This window comes from Dioscorea cayenensis, chromosome 5 (assembly GCF_009730915.1).
Source record: "Dioscorea cayenensis subsp. rotundata cultivar TDr96_F1 chromosome 5, TDr96_F1_v2_PseudoChromosome.rev07_lg8_w22 25.fasta, whole genome shotgun sequence".
NCBI classification, from domain to species: Eukaryota; Viridiplantae; Streptophyta; class Magnoliopsida; order Dioscoreales; family Dioscoreaceae; genus Dioscorea; species Dioscorea cayenensis.
In genome coordinates, this window is record NC_052475.1 from 32,456,777 (window position 1) to 32,476,564 (window position 19,788).

Genomic DNA, 19,788 nt, shown 5'->3' on the forward strand with positions numbered 1-19,788 from the left:
TCTTTATGGACTACCAATTTTTTGTATCATTGTTTATGTTCTTTCTTTGTGTATGATATTATTCTGCTAGTGTAATATCTTTTGCTTTTAATGAACGTGATTTATTAATTTTATTTTATTTTTTTAAAAAAATTGAATAGCGAGAGAGGGACTTGGTTGATAACCTTCTTATCCATCCCGACTAAGATCTTACATCAATAAAATTGAATAATGATAAAATTACTAAATTCCCTCACAATTAGTGGGCCATTAGATATATAGGTTTTTTTAAAGTAAAAAAATAAAAAAATCTATGAACAAGTTATGAGTAGGATTTGGGTCTTATTTGATTACGTCCCTTCATTCAAAAAGGGCTACATTGAATGACTCAAGTGTAATGATAATTAAATGCAGCTTGGAGTTCTTTTAACGGGATGAGACCAAAGGTAATCATGAGGTGTCAATAGCTAGATAGCTAGTGAGAAATTGTTTGTTCTTTATCAGTGTCACCTTGAGCTTCCCCTACCAAAGTAGTTTTCTCATATGTGTTTGTTATATGTTGATATCGTCGATGTAATTGTGATTTTTTTTCTGCCTATTGCATGTAGTTATTATCAATGTAGTTGCTCTGGGCCTGATTGTACATTGCGCCTACCTAGTGGGTTAATTTATGTTTATCCTAGTTCTTATTTTTGTGTCTTTTTTCTAACATGATTTATGTATTGCCTAAAAAAAAATTTAAAAAGGGGAATTCGAACCCTATCGTATTAGATAAAGTCGTATCAGTGAACTTAGAAAGTCAAGTGCAAAGTTTGGATTAAATCAGACGGATGAGAAATAATTTATGTCAAAATTATGTAGGAGGTTATCTGCACTCACAATAATATAAAAAAAGAACGGGTTATATCTGCAAATATCCCACGCAAGAAGTCCTTAAAACCAAGAACAATAATAATTCGGATCCATTTTGCGAGTTTGACCAGAGGCCTCTGATGCTGCGCGATTCATTGCTGGACTTGGGCTAGGGTTTGCTCCTCCTCCGGCGATCCTCGGCTAGGGAGTGTCTCCATGGCCCATCACCACCGCTCCGTCTCCGGATCAAGCTCTAGCTCCGGCCTCCACTTCCCTGGTTCCTCCCCCTTCGGGGACACCACCTTTACCAAGGTCTTCGTTGGGGGTCTTGCGTGGGAAACCAATAGTGACGCCCTGCGCCGCCACTTTGAGCCCTTTGGAGAAATCTTCGAGGCCGCCGTCATCTCAGACAAGAACACCGGCCGTTCCAAGGGCTACGGCTTTGTTGGTCCTTCTTTCCCTTTTTTTTTTTCCTTTTGGGATGAAAAAAAAAATCAAATTTTTTATCTTAATTTCTCTTTTTCTGTTCTTTATTTGGTTCCTTTCAGGTTACCTTTCGCGATCCGGAGTCAGCGAGGAGGGCATGCGCGGACCCTAGCCCAATCATCGATGGCCGGCGGGCCAATTGCAATTTGGCATCCATGCGGCCTCGTCTAGCTCCCCCTCATGGTAAGTTTTGTTTCCTTTCATTGTTATTCAAGTTAATTGTTTTATTGCATTTTGTTTGCCCGTTCATTGCATGTTATTTTTCTTTCTTCGTAATGAAATGCTTTTTTTCACCTTCTAATCTCATATGCCATGAATTGAGCTTTGTGTCGTGTTTGCTTTATGTGTGATGAAATGCTCGAATGCTGATAGAGGTATGACTTTGTGTTTCGTGTCTAAATTTGAAAGTAGTTCAATCATGCTGGGTAATTTAAGTAAACTGCAAGATAAAATTATTTAGGGATTTATCATTTGAAATTTTGAGACATATACTATTTAAATCCTAAGTTCTATTTGTAAGTCAAGTGGGGTCATAGAGACGTAAGGTCATCTATGATAAAGAGCTTCTCCGATATTTTAGTAACCAATAAAATAATCTAACCAATTGAAACACAAAGACAGAAGAAAGAGTGGGTTTTTTTAGTAGATTTGTGGACGAGGGCTAGTGTTCAAGTTAGAATAGGAGATACAAGAATGGATAGTGTAAAAGGGCTTTGAGTATGATTTCAAAGTGTACCTTCACATTAGCATGGGGCTTTTCTTTGAGCTTATGTTTTCATCAGGTGTAATCCCTGAGCTTATCCTGAATAATTTTTATTTTTTCAAAATTCATTTTTTTTGCTCCCAATTAATGTCTCGAATAGGGAGCCTATGACTATGATTCCAAATAGGTCTACTTCTATGGGTGTATTTTATGTACATTTCTCAAATTTCTATCAACTAAAGTGTTGGTTTGAGACAGTGGAAAATTAAATTGATCATATGTATATTGTGCATCTCTCTGCTACTATGCTAGTCAATAAAGATCTGAAGAACTAATGAATGATAAAATCTGCATAATAATTGTAATTCTCTCTTCTAATTCTCATGAGCCTAATTGGCATTGTTTGGATTGTCATTTTAATAACTCTTCTATTTCTTTTAATAGCACACTCAAGATCTGTGGGACAACATGGCAATGTGCCTGTTCCCAGAGAAGCTTCTGTCGGAGGTTCAATTTATAACCAACCAGTTCCATATGGCTTTCAGCAAGGTTTTACATATCCTCCTTTTGGGTATGTCTGCTTTTGTGGATTTTTTTCTCCCATATATATCGCTATAAAATAGCTAAATTGCATAGATATACCTCTGAGTATTGAAGGGCATTCCTTTTGATGAGCCACTAAATTTTGTTACTTCAGAAAAAAAGAAAAAAAACCCTTGCACTTTCATTTCTCTCCAATATAACCAATTTATTCATTCAAGGTGTGATAGAACATATGGCAATCCACTATTCTCTTTTAACCCTCTAAAAGGTCAAAAATATTCTTTCGTTGCCCCATTTACAAAAATAAATGAATAAATTAATGCATAATATGTTGAATAGAATTAATACATATTATGAATAATATCTTGAAAATACATTTGATTATGAAAAAGTAAATATTTTCACTAGTTTTAATATAAAAGGTACCCCTCGACACTTAAAACAACCTGCAAGGGGTTTGTTAAAAGAAAATATTAAACCGTAGTGGTTAAAAATTTTTTTGTGAAGGGATTGATGGAAGAGAGATAAGCTACAATCTGAAGTATTCGAGGGTGAATCTTGAATGTTGTTTTTTATATTTGCCAATCCAAACAGATAGCAGTTATGTGCATCTTTAATGCTCCTTGACGCCAAAAGCAACTAGCATATTTAGCCATACAAATTGATGTGATAGAGACATAAATTAGGAAGATAAAATGAGAACTCATCTAAATCATAGAATTATCCGCCAAATTCAAAAAATTATCCATGAAAATTTGTAGGTATTCTGAAGATTATGGCAAAAATTATAAGATTCTTTTTCTTTTTTCTTTTTTGAATTTGTAAGAAGATTGGGAAAATTAAAAAGTTAAGGAAAAAAATAGAGGAAATGTTTTCCGATGATATCTATCCATGTATTTTGATGTTATAATAAGTTTGGAACACCCTTCTAAGGCTCTCAAAATGGATGAAATAATTGTTCCAAAAAAAGGAGTATAGACTTCCCAAAGAGTGAAATTTAATTCAGTTATGTTTCAAGATGTGTGGATCAAGATCAGATGTGTGGATTTATAATTTGATTGACCCACTGCCTAAATTTCATCATTATTAGATTATGACTAGTTATGAAATTTGAGCAATTTCAAAAGCTTATATGGAAAAGAAAAATATTTAAAACTATAAGAAGTTTTATCTCACTGAAGATTTTAGAATGTACATCACATATACCAGTTAGGATTTTATTTAGTATATTTTATCCATACTTAAACTGATGCATTAGTTCTAACATTGGAGTTTGTTTTGAATGCATGCAATTACAAATTTGACAATGTAAATATGACTAATATATTTTTCAAGGTTATATGATAAAAAAAACCTTTTCCATAAGGCATGCTCTAACCGTGTCTGGCAATAAGTAGAAATTTTGTGCATAATTCTCTTTTTCCCCCTTTCTTTAGGTTGAGTTTTTTCAACTTCAAATATCTGTGGCGTAAATCAGTGCTGTTTCATTTTGGTCTATTGGGTTTGCAATAACATTTATGCAATATGAAAGTAGAATACAATAATTACGGAACATTTTCAAGAGGATTTACTGGTTTTCCTTGCAGGTATACAGCATATGGGCAAGAGTTTGTCTACCCACAGGTTGTTAATGTTAATTTTGTTCTTACTTTGGTGGATGTTTATTTGCAGGCATCTCTTATTTAAACAGTTATATAATGCACCATTTTGCAGAATATCTATAACCCTGCTATGGCGCAGCAGTACATTCAAGTTCATGGTGTTCCTGGGACAGTAAACACAACCATCTTTCCCTTTGGGCAACTGGGCATGCCTTATGTGAGTGGGCATGGTTATGCTCAGGGTTACACAATGCCTGGTCATCACTATGTACAATTGACTGGTCCCAATGTTACTGGAGTAACTGCACTACCCCTAGTCCAAGCCCCATACAATGCAGGTAAGTTGAGAGACTTGCGTAATAGCTTGGATGTTTGTTTTTGGCGTATGTGTAATCAGAACGTATCAATGCTTGCAATTGTATTAGTGCACACATTAGTAGATTGATATTAGTGTGACTTGTTAGGTATAATTGTCAACTAACCCTTTTTTTTTTTTTCTGGAGTTGTAATTCAATTATGCACAATGAACCTAGATAACAAACATCGAGCAATCAACTTGAATTCACTCTCTAAACATAGTTATTTCAAGATTAATTGTGAGCCTTTTTGTATCTAAGGTTTTTTAACATTAATGTTTTGGAAATTGATTGTGGTGAATGCTTACTTCATAATGTTTGATGCATTGGTTTACAGAGCTTAAATTCTAATAATAATTTAATTGCATCTGATGGCTTGATGTATGTGTAGGTTTTAACATGTTAAACTGGTCATATAAAAATCTGCATAAGTTGCATGGTGGTCTTTGTCCTGAAATCATACTTTTGATCGTTCAAGGATGCAAATGATGCTATCTTACAGTTGATCCTACTGCACCCAAACTGGCCCTTGGTGAGACGGGGCCTTGTTCTCGATAAGTTTTCCAAAAGATTGTCATAATTTTGTTACAGTGAGGTGTTTTTGAACATTTCTAGGGAAATGATTTAATACAAGAAAATAAATTTGGAATTCTTATGTGCTCTTTCTGGGTTTAGTAGTTCTACAGAATAGTTTACTAGATTGTATTTGAATTTCTAGGATTGACTACATATTTGTTCTTCTTAAGTTTATTTCTTTTGTATGTAATGATCTTGCAAAGTTGCTTTGCCTGTTCCATATGCATACACATGCTAATTCATCAGGGGAAAATAATATTCTCTGATAAGTTGCAGGAATAATATTCTGTGTTCTCTTGCTTGCTGATTCACTATTGTGATCTTGAAGTTTTATCTGTTTTTGTGATGAGTTGCAGCACATATTCCAGCTCAGCCTCAGTTCATTCTTTCTGCTCATTCGCCACAATTTGCACATGGTGGTGGTTCAGAACAAGCTGCAGGTTGAGAAGAGCATAGGGATGACTAATGTCTTTGAGGTCGTTTCTCCTACTTTTATTATTCTTGTGCCTGTTTCTTTAGTTAAACTGATTTCTAATTGGTCTGCTTCAGCAGGTATCCTTAGATTGCAGCAGGACTAAGAACAGCGGTATTGCTACTTGAGTGGCAGGCTTTTCTTGCCTTGCAAGCTATCATCCTTGCATTCTAGAGGTTTGATTTCTACATAGAGTTTGTGTATAAATAAAAGGGCCTAGTCTAGTTTTTGGTTCACAGTCATAAAAATCTGTTGCGACCAGTGTAGTAAAAAATAAATTCCTTAACCTTTTATGGAAATTACTGAAATAAAACTAGCTGCTGCTTATGCTATTGCCTTGTATTGGATGGTGGCTTTACATTAACTAGCATTTGAAATCATCTGACACAAAATTGTTTGAACTCTCAGGACTTGATTTCCTTAAGCAGATGGGAATACCTTGTAAAAATGGTCATCCTTAGGGTGTGCACCATTTGCCCATTATTTGACGAACCAGTTGAATTTGTTCATTTAGTTATGTTGAGATTTTGTTTTGTTTTGTTTTGTTTTTAAAAATTCTGGTTTTTAGGTTCGTTGTAAGAGTATTAAAAATTTTTACCTGATTTCCTATTCAACTGGACAATACCACTCTGTGATGTCTTATTTTTATTGTAGTATTATGTGACTATAGGCTTTTAAATACCTGTGCATATTATTGGAAGAGGTATTCCTTTTTCAGTTGGTATTTAGAATTTTTGTTTTTTCTGGGGTATAAATTAGCTTTTGTTTTTTTTACTTGTAGTGCATGGAGAATAAATATTTAATGATATGCTTGAGTTATATTTGGTAGATTGCATAAATATACATGTAGATTTTGTACTTTGTTTAGAACATAGGCACTAAGGCTGAATATAGAAGTTAACAAAAAAAAAAGTTGGTTAAGGGATTTTAAAATACTTCTGTGATAGGATAAACTGCAGTTTTAGTCCCTGATTTAAGGCCTTTTGATGAATTTAGTCCTTAAACTCAAAAATGATCATTTAGGTCCCTAAGCTAGGAGAATGGTGCTTTTAGTTCCTCGATGTTATGGGTCCACAGATATGGTATTTTATATTATATTTGTTGGCATACTACAACAAGGCATATTCACGCTGCAACTTATGCCTCCTAAAAAATGAAAAAGCTAGGAGAATGGTGCTTTTAGTTCCTCGATGTTTTGTTTTGAACACACCCTTTTCCTTTTGGTTATTTTAACAAAGTATACACTATACAAGCACACAAAAAAAACCCAAAAATGAAAAAGAAAGGGGAATGGTTGTTAATGTGACATAGGTGATGTCATGACAAATGGTGCTGTGTAATTAAATGTGTATGTTGCTGTAATGGCAAGGGACTAAAAGTGCATCATCCTTCTGATTAGTGGACCAAAAATGACCCACCTTGGGCCTTAGTTCACAAACTAAAACTGCACATTGTTGTTTGTAATATAAAATAGTTAGCTGATGTTACCGAACTGACCAAACTAATTCCTTTAATGTGGAGTACTTGTTAATTTAGGCAATTCAATTTGGTCGGTTATATAAATTTCTTAACTGAATTTTGCTGGTTGTCTTTTAGCCAAATGGACTGACAGATTGCACACTTTAGTCAGCATTGAATGTTGATTTTTCATTTATTTTATGGTGCTAAAATGAACATAGGTATCATTAGTGTGGTCTACTTATTGTGTAGTTCTTTTTCTTGAAAATGGTAAAAAATATGCTTTTAAAGTATGCATGCATAGTGTTTTGGGTGTGGCTGGAGTAAGTATTTTTGAGCTTGTATTTATGTTGGCAGCCAGACTTTTATGCCTTGTTAATTTAAATCAGTATCACTTTTGATGTGATTCATTCTAATTTGAACAAAGTATTTTCAATTCAGTTGTTTTTAGTCTAATTAATGTTTGATGCTTAACATTTTTCAATATATGTTAATGATAATATTGATTTGATTAATTCCATTTTGTAAGAACAGTTGGTCATAAATTATTCTATTTTGTTGGAAAATTGGATAACCTAAGTCGTCCCAAGTTGGATACCTCAACTAACATGGTAATATAGAATAGTTGCCATGTCTTATTGTGTTGTGGGATTAAAAATTTAAGAGCTGATTAATTTTTATATAATATGGTTTTGCAGGTTGTCCATGGTGTTGGTCAGAGAGATCCCGGAGTCAAGGTCCGAGTTGCTTCAAACAGAAATAGCAGTAGAGCTGGGTTTGCTCTTATAGCTGCCGTTGTCTGTCTGTAAATCCCCATGGAGGGGCTAACACCATCATCTGCCTGATGGTGGATTCCAGGGTTGGAACTTGGAATCCAAAACCTGCACCTAGTGATGCAGGCAATTGCACTGTTCATTCAAGCAAAACAACACAAGCCTGACCCGGGTTATCTTCCGTTGGTGTCATTCAGTTAATGTAGGTGATATATTTCTGTTTATTTAGTTCAGGTTTCATAAAATCTGATGATAGCGCATCAGTTTGGGCCTCCAAAAAAGCATCTGGCGGGGTTGTCGGATGCTGTGGTTGTCTTCTTAAGTTGTGTCGTACTTTTAAACCCATAACCATGTTCCCTTTGTTCAGTTTTTTTCATGGTAGCTCATAGTTTAATATTTGAACAAGTTTATAGTTATTCAGATCAGTTATTAGTGGTGCCATTCATTGATCATCGCTGGACAGTTAACATTATTTTAGCGTGTCATGAGTGTGCTGTCCCCCTTTTATTTTATTTTATTTTTTTCATATTTTCTGGTTGGTAGTTTTTACTTTATGAGTGATAAATGTAATGGTTAATCTCAAAATAAAGTTTTGGTGCAGCTCCAGGGCCTCTTGTTTGTGTCTATTTGTGCCTCTTGTGCTTCCCTAATTGGGATGTAGGTTGCTTGTATTAATGGAAACGGTATTTTTTTTTTTTTTTTTTGAATAATTAAGAAAAATGGATAACGCAACTGGAGCTGCAAAAGCATGGTATAAATGATTTCAATAAGTATGAATTGAAACATTAGAATGGGTATTGATATAAATATAGATGTTGATTTTATTTTATTCTTTCTGCCAACGTTGAACATGTGGTACAGAAAATTAAAATCTAATTTTTCTAACCTGGAGTGGCAGGTGGCCAAAATATTTATTAATTGCAAATGCTTTTTAACAACCGCGTGCGTTTACACAATATTGAAGCCAGCAAAGAGGCATATTATTTAGTGAATTGACAAGTAAAAAAAAAAGAATTAAGTATATTAAAAATTAAAAGGAATTGAGTTCATGAAAAAACAAAGGACAGACATCACGAACTCAATATTATTGGGCCTATGGACGAGTGAAAGATATCACAAAGAACACGCTGTACTTCTCTAGAGCTGTGTTCACAACTTACAAGATTAACAAACAAAGGGAAAAAACAGGGCAAGTTTCTCTTGAATGAATCACTGTCCAAGCTGCTCAATACCTGCATAGTGAACACAAGCAGGTTAGTGCGGGCAGCCAACTCCTCTTTCTTGGCTGAACCAAGAGGAAGAACCCGATGCTGGGTCAGGCCATTGTCGGGATGCTGTTGCACTGATTGGCATCCTGCACAATTCAAGTATTTCTTTAAAATTTTCTCACAGACTCCCACAAGTTGGGATTCTATGCTCATCTTGTGGGGGTTAAACAATTTGGATTGGTGTATAGCCTGAAGAAGCTTCAGGTAGTTCTGGTGAGCTTCATTCTCAAAATGGACAACTGGAGGATCTGGTATCTCCAGGAGGGAGCATGCCGCCTCCAGTTTCTGTAGCAGGATAGTTTGAGAGATCACTGTGCTGGCATGTGATGCGACAGAAGACAGTATATCCAAAAGGATACTTATATGAGCTACTGTAAAGAATTCCTCATGGACTTCGTATAATTTCATGACAGCCTGCATGACAAAAGATAAACACATGATACAGCAAGCAGTCAAGAAATTTTAGATACACAATCAGAAATTGAAGTTCGAATGCCATAGAAAATGCGTCTTTCGTGAGGTTTAATTTGCAAGCACAAGCATTTATACAAGAAGGTTACGATCTATGATTGGCTACCAAAAAGAATTCAAATTTCTCAAAACAAATTCACCCTGGTCCCTGGCCATCTTCAAACCCTAGTCCTAAATATGATAATTTCCATGACAATATAAAGACAAAATAATAAAAAATTTTAAGGGGCAAATTTCCTTTCTTTCTTTCCCTCATTTCTATCCAATGCATCACATCACCCAAACAGCATGTCCTTCCTTGGCATTCAGTCATGCATCTATAATACCATTTGGACTTTATATATGTAAAGATAGGCACTAGGGCATCTCTACATAGAAAAAGAGTGCCGCATTTCATATGCAATAGCTTCTAGAAACTCATAGAAGAAAAGAAAGGTGAAAGCCAAGATTACCTGGACTATTAGGAGCTGCACTGCAATATGTCCTTTCATTTTGACAATCGCATAAGATGCTGTTTCCATATTAGCCTCCTCTTCTTCATTGTTCACAAACTCATTTTCAGATAAGAGTTCAGCATCATAAAACGTTTGATCATTTGGAATTTCAACATCATGCATGATCCGGCTAATTCTCGAAAATTCAGACTGGGTCAACAGAACTGCTTGTTTGAGGGGAATCAGGATCTCTATCCATTCATTTTCTGAGAATTTGCTTCCAAGGGTGCCTGTCAAATGTAGGAAGGAAGCAACACCTGTACTAGCAGATTTATGATATGGAATTCTTAGGTAGTCAGTGAGAATAACAATGACATTTGTCAGTTGCCAGCGCACAACATCAAAAAAATGCACAAACAAGTCCACTAAACATTGTGCTGCTACTGCATCGGTTTCACTGTCCCAAGGATTTTCCTCAAGCTGAGAAGAATTTTGGCTGGGTGAAGTCTGACCAACATGCGTATGATGTGCATTGCTATATATGGGGAAAATGACAGACTTGAAGATATTTGCCCAGAAGTTTCTTGAGAAGAGATGCCCATGATCCTTCAAAATGTTAAATAGTACTTCTAAAGCACCTTTCCTGATAGTTGGCCTTGAATCAGATGTCAATTTGGATAAACCTGAAATAAACATTCACGGGGTCAATAAACTTCCAAATTAACCATTTATGCCGGAGATCACATCAGACAGACCATAGTGGAAAGTGATAATACCAGCAAGCAAAGGAACCCAAAACTGAATATTATCATCTTTATCAGTTAGAGTACCATCTTCTGGGAAATCTCCATTTGCTGAATGGCCCTCAGAACATACCAGTCCTTCCGCAAGTTTGACAGCACAGAATCGAAGAAATGCAATAGCATTAAGGCTGGCATCACTGTTGAATCTACTCCGTGTGAAAGTGATGAGGCACTTAACACAGTCAGTGAATGTCATGGTCTCTGTTTCAGTAATATGGGGAAAATAGTCTCGAACAATTTTCTCCATCGTCTCAAATGCCAAAAGCACAATGTTCTTGCGCTCATCAGCAGCAGCAATTGTGAATACCTATGGCAACAAGAAAATTTTTCAAGAATCAAACAAGTGAACAATATAACCAAAACTATTATCCAAGTCACCTAGTAAAAACATAGGGATTACTGAAGTAGGTTCAAAACTTCTATGAGAAACATAAAGAACATCGAAAATTAAATGAAATAATGGCACCACTACGAAAGCCCAAACATACCATGAAAACACTTTTCCAGCCGGATTTGACATTTTTCACACGACTTAAAACCATCTGAGAGATGCATCGAACAATTAGTTCCCTGATCTCAGAGGAATTGCTTTTCTGCATTACAATTGCAAAAGGCCGTAAAAAATCATTCTGAAAGTTATAGTTTGCAAGTTCTTCTCGTTCCAAAAACTTCATGGCCAGCTGCCTCAATGAATCCATAACAAAAATTGCAACTGAAAGATTTTCAGATAGGCCAACTGAAACAAAGAAATCAGAAAGAACATTCCATATGCGAGACCAAACCAATCTTATACGGTTCATGTTGTAATGCCTGCAAGAATGAACAATCATTTAGGTAAAGCATCCTTCAAATTCTCATTTTTCTTGCACAATAAATTCTGCATAAAATGTTGAATCTGCTTATATGGACGCATAGCATGTACTTACGCAATTTCTACTATCTTTGTGAGGCTGAAAACACGAGGGTCAGTTGGAGACTGCAACTCAGTCATGGACACCTTACAAAGAGCATTTACAAAAGCCACTATTGCATCACTATTCAATCTCTGGCTGTGAGCAAATATGTGGTTCAGTTCAAAACTACCTATCTGATCTAACAGATGTAAATTGGATATGAAGTTATTCATTTGTTCAGGAGTAACCAGCCCTGAAGCAGAAGTAACCCCTGGAGCCACACTATCATAAGATCCCCCTCGAACAACAGCCATCACTGATGGATTTTGAAGAGCATTTCCTTTTTTCTTTGATGATGGAGTAGCAGGTGTCTTCTGTGCTTTTTCTTCTGTTTCAGTATGAGAGACGATAAAGAAGGAAGCATCAGGTGGAGCACCTTCTCCCAGCAGGTGTAAATGCTCAAATCGTGAAAGACATGTTAATACATGTTCCCATGCTTCCTGAAGATAATTACCATCTTCAATAGCGATGGATATTATAGCCTACAAATTTAACAAAGTTAGACACCAGTTTTTGATAAAACAATCAAGAATAGAATGAAAATTTCACACTTAAATAGGACCTACCAAATAAAAAAAAAGGGGGGAGTAAAGAAAAATGGATTGTCAGCATTACATGCTTTCTCTCAAAAGTCACCATTCCCACAGAACTAAGGAGGTTAATCATTAGCGAGTTTTTATTCAGTCAGTAGATCAAAGATCATAAGGGTGGAAAGGAAAGGAAGCTACAGTTTGGCTCACATCTCATTGCTGGAAGCACATGAAGATGTAATTAAGAACTTACAAATATCAAATTCATCTATGAGCAACCATTGGCATTATCTCTATAGCATAACTGACAAGATAAGATAGAAATTTAATTAGATTCTATTAAAGGAAAAAAAACCTTTATCAGATTCAATGTTTTCCTTCACATTTCTAACAGAAAATTCAGTTGTGCCATTCCCAGGGTATTTCAGACAACTGATCAGTATGAGGGGCTTTCACAGAAAAACCACATCCCAGAAGCAAATCTTAGAGATAAAAAATTAAAAATTAAAAAACATTCTAATGGTAAACCAAGGACTCACTAACCACAATACATGGTAATTGATGCTTCAACAAGATAAATGAGCCTTTTAAACAAACAATAGAACATGATGAGTCTCACATTGTCTCAAATCTTACCTTCATAGCATCAACATTCTTTTGCTTCATGTCAGCAACACAGTGGAGGTAGGTAAATTTAGCCACAGATGTAACAAAAGCATCTCTCTGTGTCTGCATGTGCATAACTGACGTGACATGAATAGCATGTCTAAACCCTTGCAAACTATAGTTTGTGGCAACTTTATCATCACTTTGGTCAAGTGTCACACTGAATGCAGCCATCATGGGAGCCCAGCTAACCTCCATCATAAATCTCAGAATTGCGGTGTCTGTGACAGCATAATATGCTGACCTGCAATTGTTTTGAAAAGAATCGAATGAGAAAAGCAAGATTCCATCCCATGATCATCTGCATGCCATTACTGTGAAGTAAACTTACTCTGATTTGCCAGACTTAGCTTTAATCTGCTCCTGAATACGCCTGATGAGCATGTCATTAGCTCCTAAAGCCTTTTCTTCAGGCTGCTTCCAATTGACTAGGTTAAAAATGCTATCCAAGCCTAAAAGCTTATTGATGCTATTTGACTGCTTGTTTTGTGGAGCAGACGAATCAGCATTCATTTTGATTTCATTTTTCACAATCTGATCATACAGAGATCCCAAATAATCCTCTGGCAAATCCTTTCCGTCATTGATCCCACGGTTATTCCTAATAAAATCTGCCTTAGACATCTATAAAATTGCATACATGAGTAAAAAATTAAACCTGTATATTGTCTAACAAACAATACAGGGAAAGAGAGAAACTCCAATATTCACCTTATCTTTGACCATGCTGTTGTGTGCATCTGTATTTAGCATTATCACTGAATAAGCAAGAACATATGCTGTATCGGCACTGGAGAAAGAACTAGGGTTGCATTTACAATAGCGTTCTGCAAACTTTTCCATGATGCGATCAATTTTCTGCGCTTCCCCAGGCAACCTGAAGCCTCGTAGGAAAAACCTAATGGCTTCACCAAAGTCCATCCCTTCAAAGTTGAGAGAATCCACATAAGCATGCATTACTTTCAGAGGGAAGTCATCCCTTTCACCTAAATAATCCCCAATCATTGTCTCATTCAGACCAGCAGTGTTTTTCAAGAAAGAAGCAACATCTTCAGGAGAACTGCCTATCTTTTTTGAGTTGATCAGAAATTCAATGCCCTTCGAAGGTTTCCTATTAAACAGTGCAATACCTTTCTGCATTAATAAGTTTACAACATAAGTGGCATAATCATTTTTCAATAGAAAAGAAACAATAATACAATAATAAAATTATAGTTTGGACTGGACAGTTAAACAGAACCGTGATTTTACCTGAAATTCTAACTTAAATGCTCGCCGCTGCTCGAGACTGGCAGCATTTTCAGAATTTACTTCTGAATTGAGATCAAAATCAGTACCATTTCCTTCTTCTCCCTCTACTGTACTAGGATTCTCTGAAGAATACTCTGTGTCAAGCATTGGAGAAAATTCTCCAATGCGTAATAGTTGGTCCATCCAGTTTCCCATTGCTTTAACAATGCATGACAAGCACTTCACAGACTCAATGCGAAAAGTAGCATCCTGGGCTGGAGACAGTGTTGTCACAGAGCCAGGAGGAACACCAAGGGCGGTTTTCAGAAGGCCATTGACAATCCTGAAAAAATCTGATGGAATTATAAGTGTTCTAATATTTGGTAAAACTAAGTTGCCAGAAAAAAAGAAAAAGAAAAAGAAAAAGAAAAAGAAAAAGAGAAAGAAAGAAATATAATGATTAGTTAGTAAGGTCGAGGATATGTATCAGGATTTTTTTTTTCTCACGAAAGATCAGGTACACGGCGACATGTGTCGTTGTCACAAAAGCATGAAAGGCTAAACTAAAGAATAAAATGTATTGTGTACCTTTCAAAAACATTAGGCGCATCCATGTCACAATCATAGTTCACAAAAATGTCAACAATAATTTGTGGATCGTGACATATTTTTTCTAGCAAGCTGAGAACTGTCATTTTTTGTAGAAAGCTGGGCTGAAGCACATTTTCAACAACTCGAAGGACAAGCATGGGGAAGAAAATCCCAATTTCCCCTTTCAAACCAGATCTAAACCGTAGCAGCAATCCCATGAAAGATGGAGCAAAGAAGTTGAAAAATACTCATAGCAGATAATGCACTGTATTTTTCAACAGTGATAAGCAGAGATACTGCTTGATAGTTCCAATAAACCTGTGTAAAAAAGGTCAAAATAGTTAACACACAGAACTGGCAGTACCAAAAACTCATCATCGAGGAATACACAAAAAAAAAAAAAGAAAAGAAGCACACAGGTGAGCCAAAAACTTATCATCGAACGGAATACCCACAAAAAGAGTACATCAGTGAGACAATAGAAGTATATATATATATATAAATGAATGAAGACAAAACAAACGACAATCAAGATTGCTATTTCTCACTCGGCATCATTTAAACCTTGACAAATAAAATACATCTTTCACTGAAATATGACAAGAAAAAAAAAACAGAAAAAGAAAAAAGAAACATGTCAGAAAAAATCAATGAACATAAAAAAATCTACGAACTTCCAATTCACATAAGATACAAAATCGGCAAATCAGACCCTTTCCTCAGAAATTTGTAGAAAGCAGAATATGAAACTGGAAGGCATCCATCAACTGATTGTTTGTCTTCATTGAAGGCTAAATGGATTTCCAGCCGCCCAAGTCAAATGCTATCAACAACCCAACTATTCAGGTGGCTAACATTCACTTCAACTTGCATCAGGAATAATCAAATTCATTGAATTTAAAAAGTACCACAAACACAACCGTTTTACTAGTTTGACATTAACTGATTCAATTTCCATTCAAAACAAAACCAGAAAGATGAGCGGTCACCAAGAATTCTTCAAGGAAAGAATTCAGAGAATTTACCAACATTTCAGCATCAGACAAACAAAATCAAACCAGCTTCAACTGAATATTAATCAAGCAACTTCACACTTAACAAAGCGAAATTAAGCAAGCCAGTTAAGATCGCATTCATAGGGGCATATTTAATCCTAGAAACAAACAAAATGACAAAACCAAATCCAGGGATTCCAACATTTTTAAGGCTGATTGGAAACTTATATACTTTACAATGAGCCATACTTGTAATCTCTTATCAGTTCTTTAGGTACATCAACCCTTTTCTTCTTAGGATAGTGGCAACAATACATGAAACTGCCACCTTTTTTTCTCTTTTGATGCTCTGCCAAGTGCCAAGTTGTTCTTGTTGAACGATTGTATTATTCATAAGTAGCCTAAGAAAGCTACGAAAAATCATTTATTTAGGCACAAAGAATGTATTTTATTCTCTTTGGCAGTTTCATGACCTCAAATTACAATTGCTATTTCCTACCAAGTAATGAAGGTTCTCATAGCAAAACTTGTTTTATTTCATATTGTCAATATTTTTCTCAAATTTTCTTTTCTCAATCACATTTCCTATCCCCTAATCTAAGATTGAAATTAGAAGAACTTAAATCACAAAGTAATTATCAAGAGTAGTTTATATATTGAAAAAAAGTTTTTTTAAAAAAAAACTTGCCTCTCATTGGTTCGCCAAACGGGTCCAGAATTGTCAATGACCATCTTGAGCAGCTCCAAAGACAAAACCTTCCCCCTCATCAAAAGGGGATCCTCTGCATTCTCTGAAGTTGGGAACTTCATTGAAAATCTGCATAAATTCCTGAACAAGAAAATCGCATCCTCTCTAATCATACCCAATCCTCCTCCCTCCGTATCATCCCCGCCATTAGTCTGCTCATCCCTGGACTCTCTCTGTGCTTTTCTCTCCATTGAAACCTCCGGATCACTGCCTCCCATCTCCTCGTTGATGAAATTCTGCGCAGCTTGGACCACTGTTGAATCATTCAGACTCTTGTCGGAGAGATCCAACATATCTGCAATTGATACCGACTGGACCCTAACCTCCACGGTGTCGGCCTCCGCCCGAGCAAACACGAAGGCCAGGATCTGAGCTAGGACAGCTTTAGCGCATACCTGATTGACCGCACTCTGGCTACCGAGATATACATTGTAGCAGCTCTTCACAATCTGGACCAAGGCCTCCCCGCGGATGATCACGGAGGGAGACCGTACGGCCGCGATGAGGACTCTCAACATCGCAAGCTCGATCCCATCGTCGCCAAGCCCCCCGCACCCACAGATGGATCCGAGCAGCCTGGAGGCCGAGTCAAGGGGCTCTTGGGGATCAGATCGGTGATCAATCTCTCCACGAAAAAGGCCAGCAGAAAAGAGCTTGTGAGCACACTCGAGAGCGGGATCAAGGACCTTAGGAGAAGCAGAGTCCACAGCGAGGGAGAGGGGATATAGCGCGAGGTCGGCATCAGCAGAGGAGAGGCCGGCGAGTGGTGATGCGTAGTCGGTCTCGGAAGATTCGGAGATGAGCTCAAGTCGATCAAGGGCAGATTTGCAGGCAGCAACAAGAGCGGAGTGCTTCCGCCATGCGGCGTTCTTGATGATCTTATCGAGGGCGTGGCCGAGAACGCGGCCGGCGCGGGAGGAGCCCCCGAGGGTTTGAGAGGCGGCCATGGCCGGCCGGGTATCAGATCAGAGAAGGCATGGAGGAGAGAGGGCTTCAGATCTCGAGACCTCGTCGTCTCGGCAACGTTTTAGCAAAAAGAGAGCCCCTTTTTTGAGGCACCGAATGCCCAAGAGGAGGGGTATTCTGGTCATTTACCAGAATGGACAGAGAGCCATTTCCGGGTTTCGGATCTTATAAATTCATATTAAATAGTCGTATCTTATCGGATCTTACAACTTCGGATCTACGGCAAAAGGATCCGAATTTGGACGCCTTGGCTCACTTCGTCGTCGTCGTGGTGGTTTTCTTCTTCTTCGTTTCCAGGCTTCTAGGTGGTGTACCGTGTACAGGTTGAGCGGCGGAACAAATTTTGCTTCTATTTTTGAAGATTCGTACTTAATCTGTTTGACAAAATGCTTGCTTTGTACCAGCGTTTGTTAATTGGTTGTTTGTTTGTTTGTTTGTTTGCTTGCTTGCTTGTGGTCTTTATTGGTTTTTCTCTTGTGCGCTGGATCTGCTTGAAGAAATGCTTCAGTGAACTTGTTGATATCATTTTTACTGTATCCTGATTTGCAGTCTCTGATCATGTTTGTTTGACAGCAGGAGGTTAATGGAGTGTGTAGTGCAAGGCATTATTGAGACACAGGTATGGCCTTTGAAAAGTTAATTTTTTTATGCCACTTGTAATTATTCTAGTTTTTCTTTCCCCATTTTGTTACTCTATGATTTTAGGCCTCTAGGGAGATTGGATCCAAATGGAATTATTATTTACTTGTGATTTGTTGTAGTATGATAAGTGGAAAAGATTTCACTTTTGACCATTCTACCAATGAATTGAATTCTAGGGTTATTATGCTCTGCAATCTAATATTAGATGTCCTGATCTTAACTTCTATGCTCTTTCAAGCTGTGTGTGTGTGTGTTTTTTCCCCCTTCTAATATTTAGTGGTTAATTTTCCTGAGAAGATCATTACTTGCTATTGGAGAATTTTTATGCTGGTTAGTGGGTAGAGCATCATAATAATTATAATAGTAAAAGATAACAACTTGTCACTCTTTTTCTTCATTTTGAAAATGATTATAGACAGCCCTTTGATTTGAATGCATGATGGATTGTTTTCCAAGGAACTCCCAATGTTTTGGTAAACATAAACCAGAATTCATAATAGTTGTGTGATGTTGTTGCTTGCATTGCAAATTTGCAATAGATGCAAAAACCTCACCTTTAGTTGGCCCTTGCTTGATTAAGAAGTGTGCACTTCTGTAATTACTTTTTCTTCCTCTCATTTTCTTGACCCTGTATTTCAGCATGTTGAGGCCCTTGAGATACTTCTCCAGGGATTGTGTGGTGTTCCAAAAGAGCGCCTCAAGGTACATGAGCTATGCCTAAAAAGTGGACCAAACCTTGGTGGGTACGCCGCAGGTCTATACTGTTTGTGTCGCCAATCCAAGTATCATGGCTTACATACTTCTTGTATTGTAGGATTGGTGCCCTCAGAGGTCCGTCTCTTGTGTGATTTGGCACAACCAACACCTTCTTGGTATACTATCTAGTCTGCCCACAAACAACAATTGTCTTTCAATGCTTCCCTATAATGTTTGACACAGACTCATTAATCACGTAGGACTGTTCGACATGTTGGGGGTGCCATGCGAGGGGCAGGTGCTGAGCAAATATCCGTCTTGGTTCGGACAGTAGTAGAAAGCAAAGTGAGCAAGAATGTGTTGCGCTTCTTTTACGCCCTTGGTTATAAGTTAGATCACGAACTTCTGAAGGTTGGCTTCTCCTTTAACTTCCATCGTGGGGCTCCTATCACTGTGACTGTCACTTCTGCAAATAAAATGCCGAAGCTCCACGCGACTGAAGAAGCTGTGCCGGTCACTCCAGGGATTCAGCTTGTCGAAATTACGGCGCCTGCTGCTGCAGACAACTACAATGATGTTGTTTCTGCTGTTTCTTCGTTTTGCGAATATTTGGCTCCGTTAGTGTCTTTCTTTTTCTTTGAAAATTTTGATTCATAATATCATTCCATTCGCTCATTGGTTTTTTAAACTTTATTTTACAGGCTTCTGCATCTCTCGAAACCTGGTGTTTCGACCGGGATCGTTCCCACTGCTTCTGCGGCAGCTGCTGCTCTCTTGTCAAACAGTGGCAATAAGACATCCTAAGATAATATGACTATGAGTAAACAATTGAAGCCAGTTGCTTCGCTTTTTCTGTTACATTCTATAAGTTATGAATCTTATGATCTCATAAATATGGGTGTGATACACAATCTTAAATGATGATCAAAGTGTTGTTGAACCTTGCAAATGTTATTACATGAAAGAATCTCTTTTCCAGGCAAATTGTTTTTGTGC

General features: G+C 37.1%; 3 protein-coding genes across 7 annotated transcripts; 2 read left to right on the forward strand and 1 right to left on the reverse strand.

The window, feature by feature from the left end:
* Positions 1 to 934: 934 nt before the first annotated feature.
* Positions 935 to 8,423, forward strand: LOC120261414 (RNA-binding protein 38-like). Of its 2 annotated transcripts, none has more exons than XM_039269298.1 (8): positions 935 to 1,275; positions 1,380 to 1,500; positions 2,465 to 2,591; positions 4,150 to 4,186; positions 4,277 to 4,502; positions 5,453 to 5,572; positions 5,646 to 5,744; positions 7,725 to 8,423. In XM_039269298.1, the coding sequence occupies exons 1-6, from the start codon at positions 1,048 to 1,050 to the stop codon at positions 5,539 to 5,541; spliced, it is 828 nt and encodes a 275-aa protein (XP_039125232.1). In that variant the 5' UTR covers positions 935 to 1,047; the 3' UTR covers positions 5,542 to 5,572; positions 5,646 to 5,744; positions 7,725 to 8,423. The 2 variants fall into 2 exon arrangements, with proteins under 2 accessions (XP_039125232.1, XP_039125231.1); XM_039269297.1 differs by having other exon boundaries at positions 5,649 to 5,744.
* A 377-nt stretch (positions 8,424 to 8,800) lies between these two features.
* Positions 8,801 to 17,435, reverse strand: LOC120260975 (brefeldin A-inhibited guanine nucleotide-exchange protein 1-like). Its single transcript, XM_039268601.1, is given in 13 exon segments — positions 8,801 to 9,481; positions 9,991 to 10,655; positions 10,749 to 11,082; positions 11,264 to 11,585; positions 11,702 to 12,210; positions 12,895 to 13,168; positions 13,256 to 13,548; positions 13,636 to 14,058; positions 14,176 to 14,497; positions 14,743 to 14,966; positions 14,968 to 15,012; positions 15,015 to 15,063; positions 16,429 to 17,435. Coding segments are annotated over 13 exon segments (5,079 nt in total). The 3' UTR covers positions 8,801 to 8,869.
* A 206-nt stretch (positions 17,436 to 17,641) lies between these two features.
* On the forward strand, positions 17,642 to 19,676 carry LOC120260977 (mediator of RNA polymerase II transcription subunit 18). Of its 4 annotated transcripts, none has more exons than XM_039268607.1 (6): positions 17,642 to 17,777; positions 18,028 to 18,073; positions 18,766 to 18,835; positions 18,911 to 18,968; positions 19,053 to 19,409; positions 19,494 to 19,676. In XM_039268607.1, exons 2-6 carry the CDS (start codon positions 18,038 to 18,040, stop codon positions 19,594 to 19,596), a joined length of 624 nt encoding a protein of 207 aa, XP_039124541.1. In that variant the 5' UTR covers positions 17,642 to 17,777; positions 18,028 to 18,037; the 3' UTR covers positions 19,597 to 19,676. The 4 variants fall into 4 exon arrangements, with proteins under 4 accessions (XP_039124541.1, XP_039124540.1, XP_039124539.1 ...); XM_039268606.1 differs by having other exon boundaries at positions 18,031 to 18,073; XM_039268605.1 differs by having other exon boundaries at positions 17,643 to 17,777; positions 18,736 to 18,835.
* Positions 19,677 to 19,788: the final 112 nt, after the last annotated feature.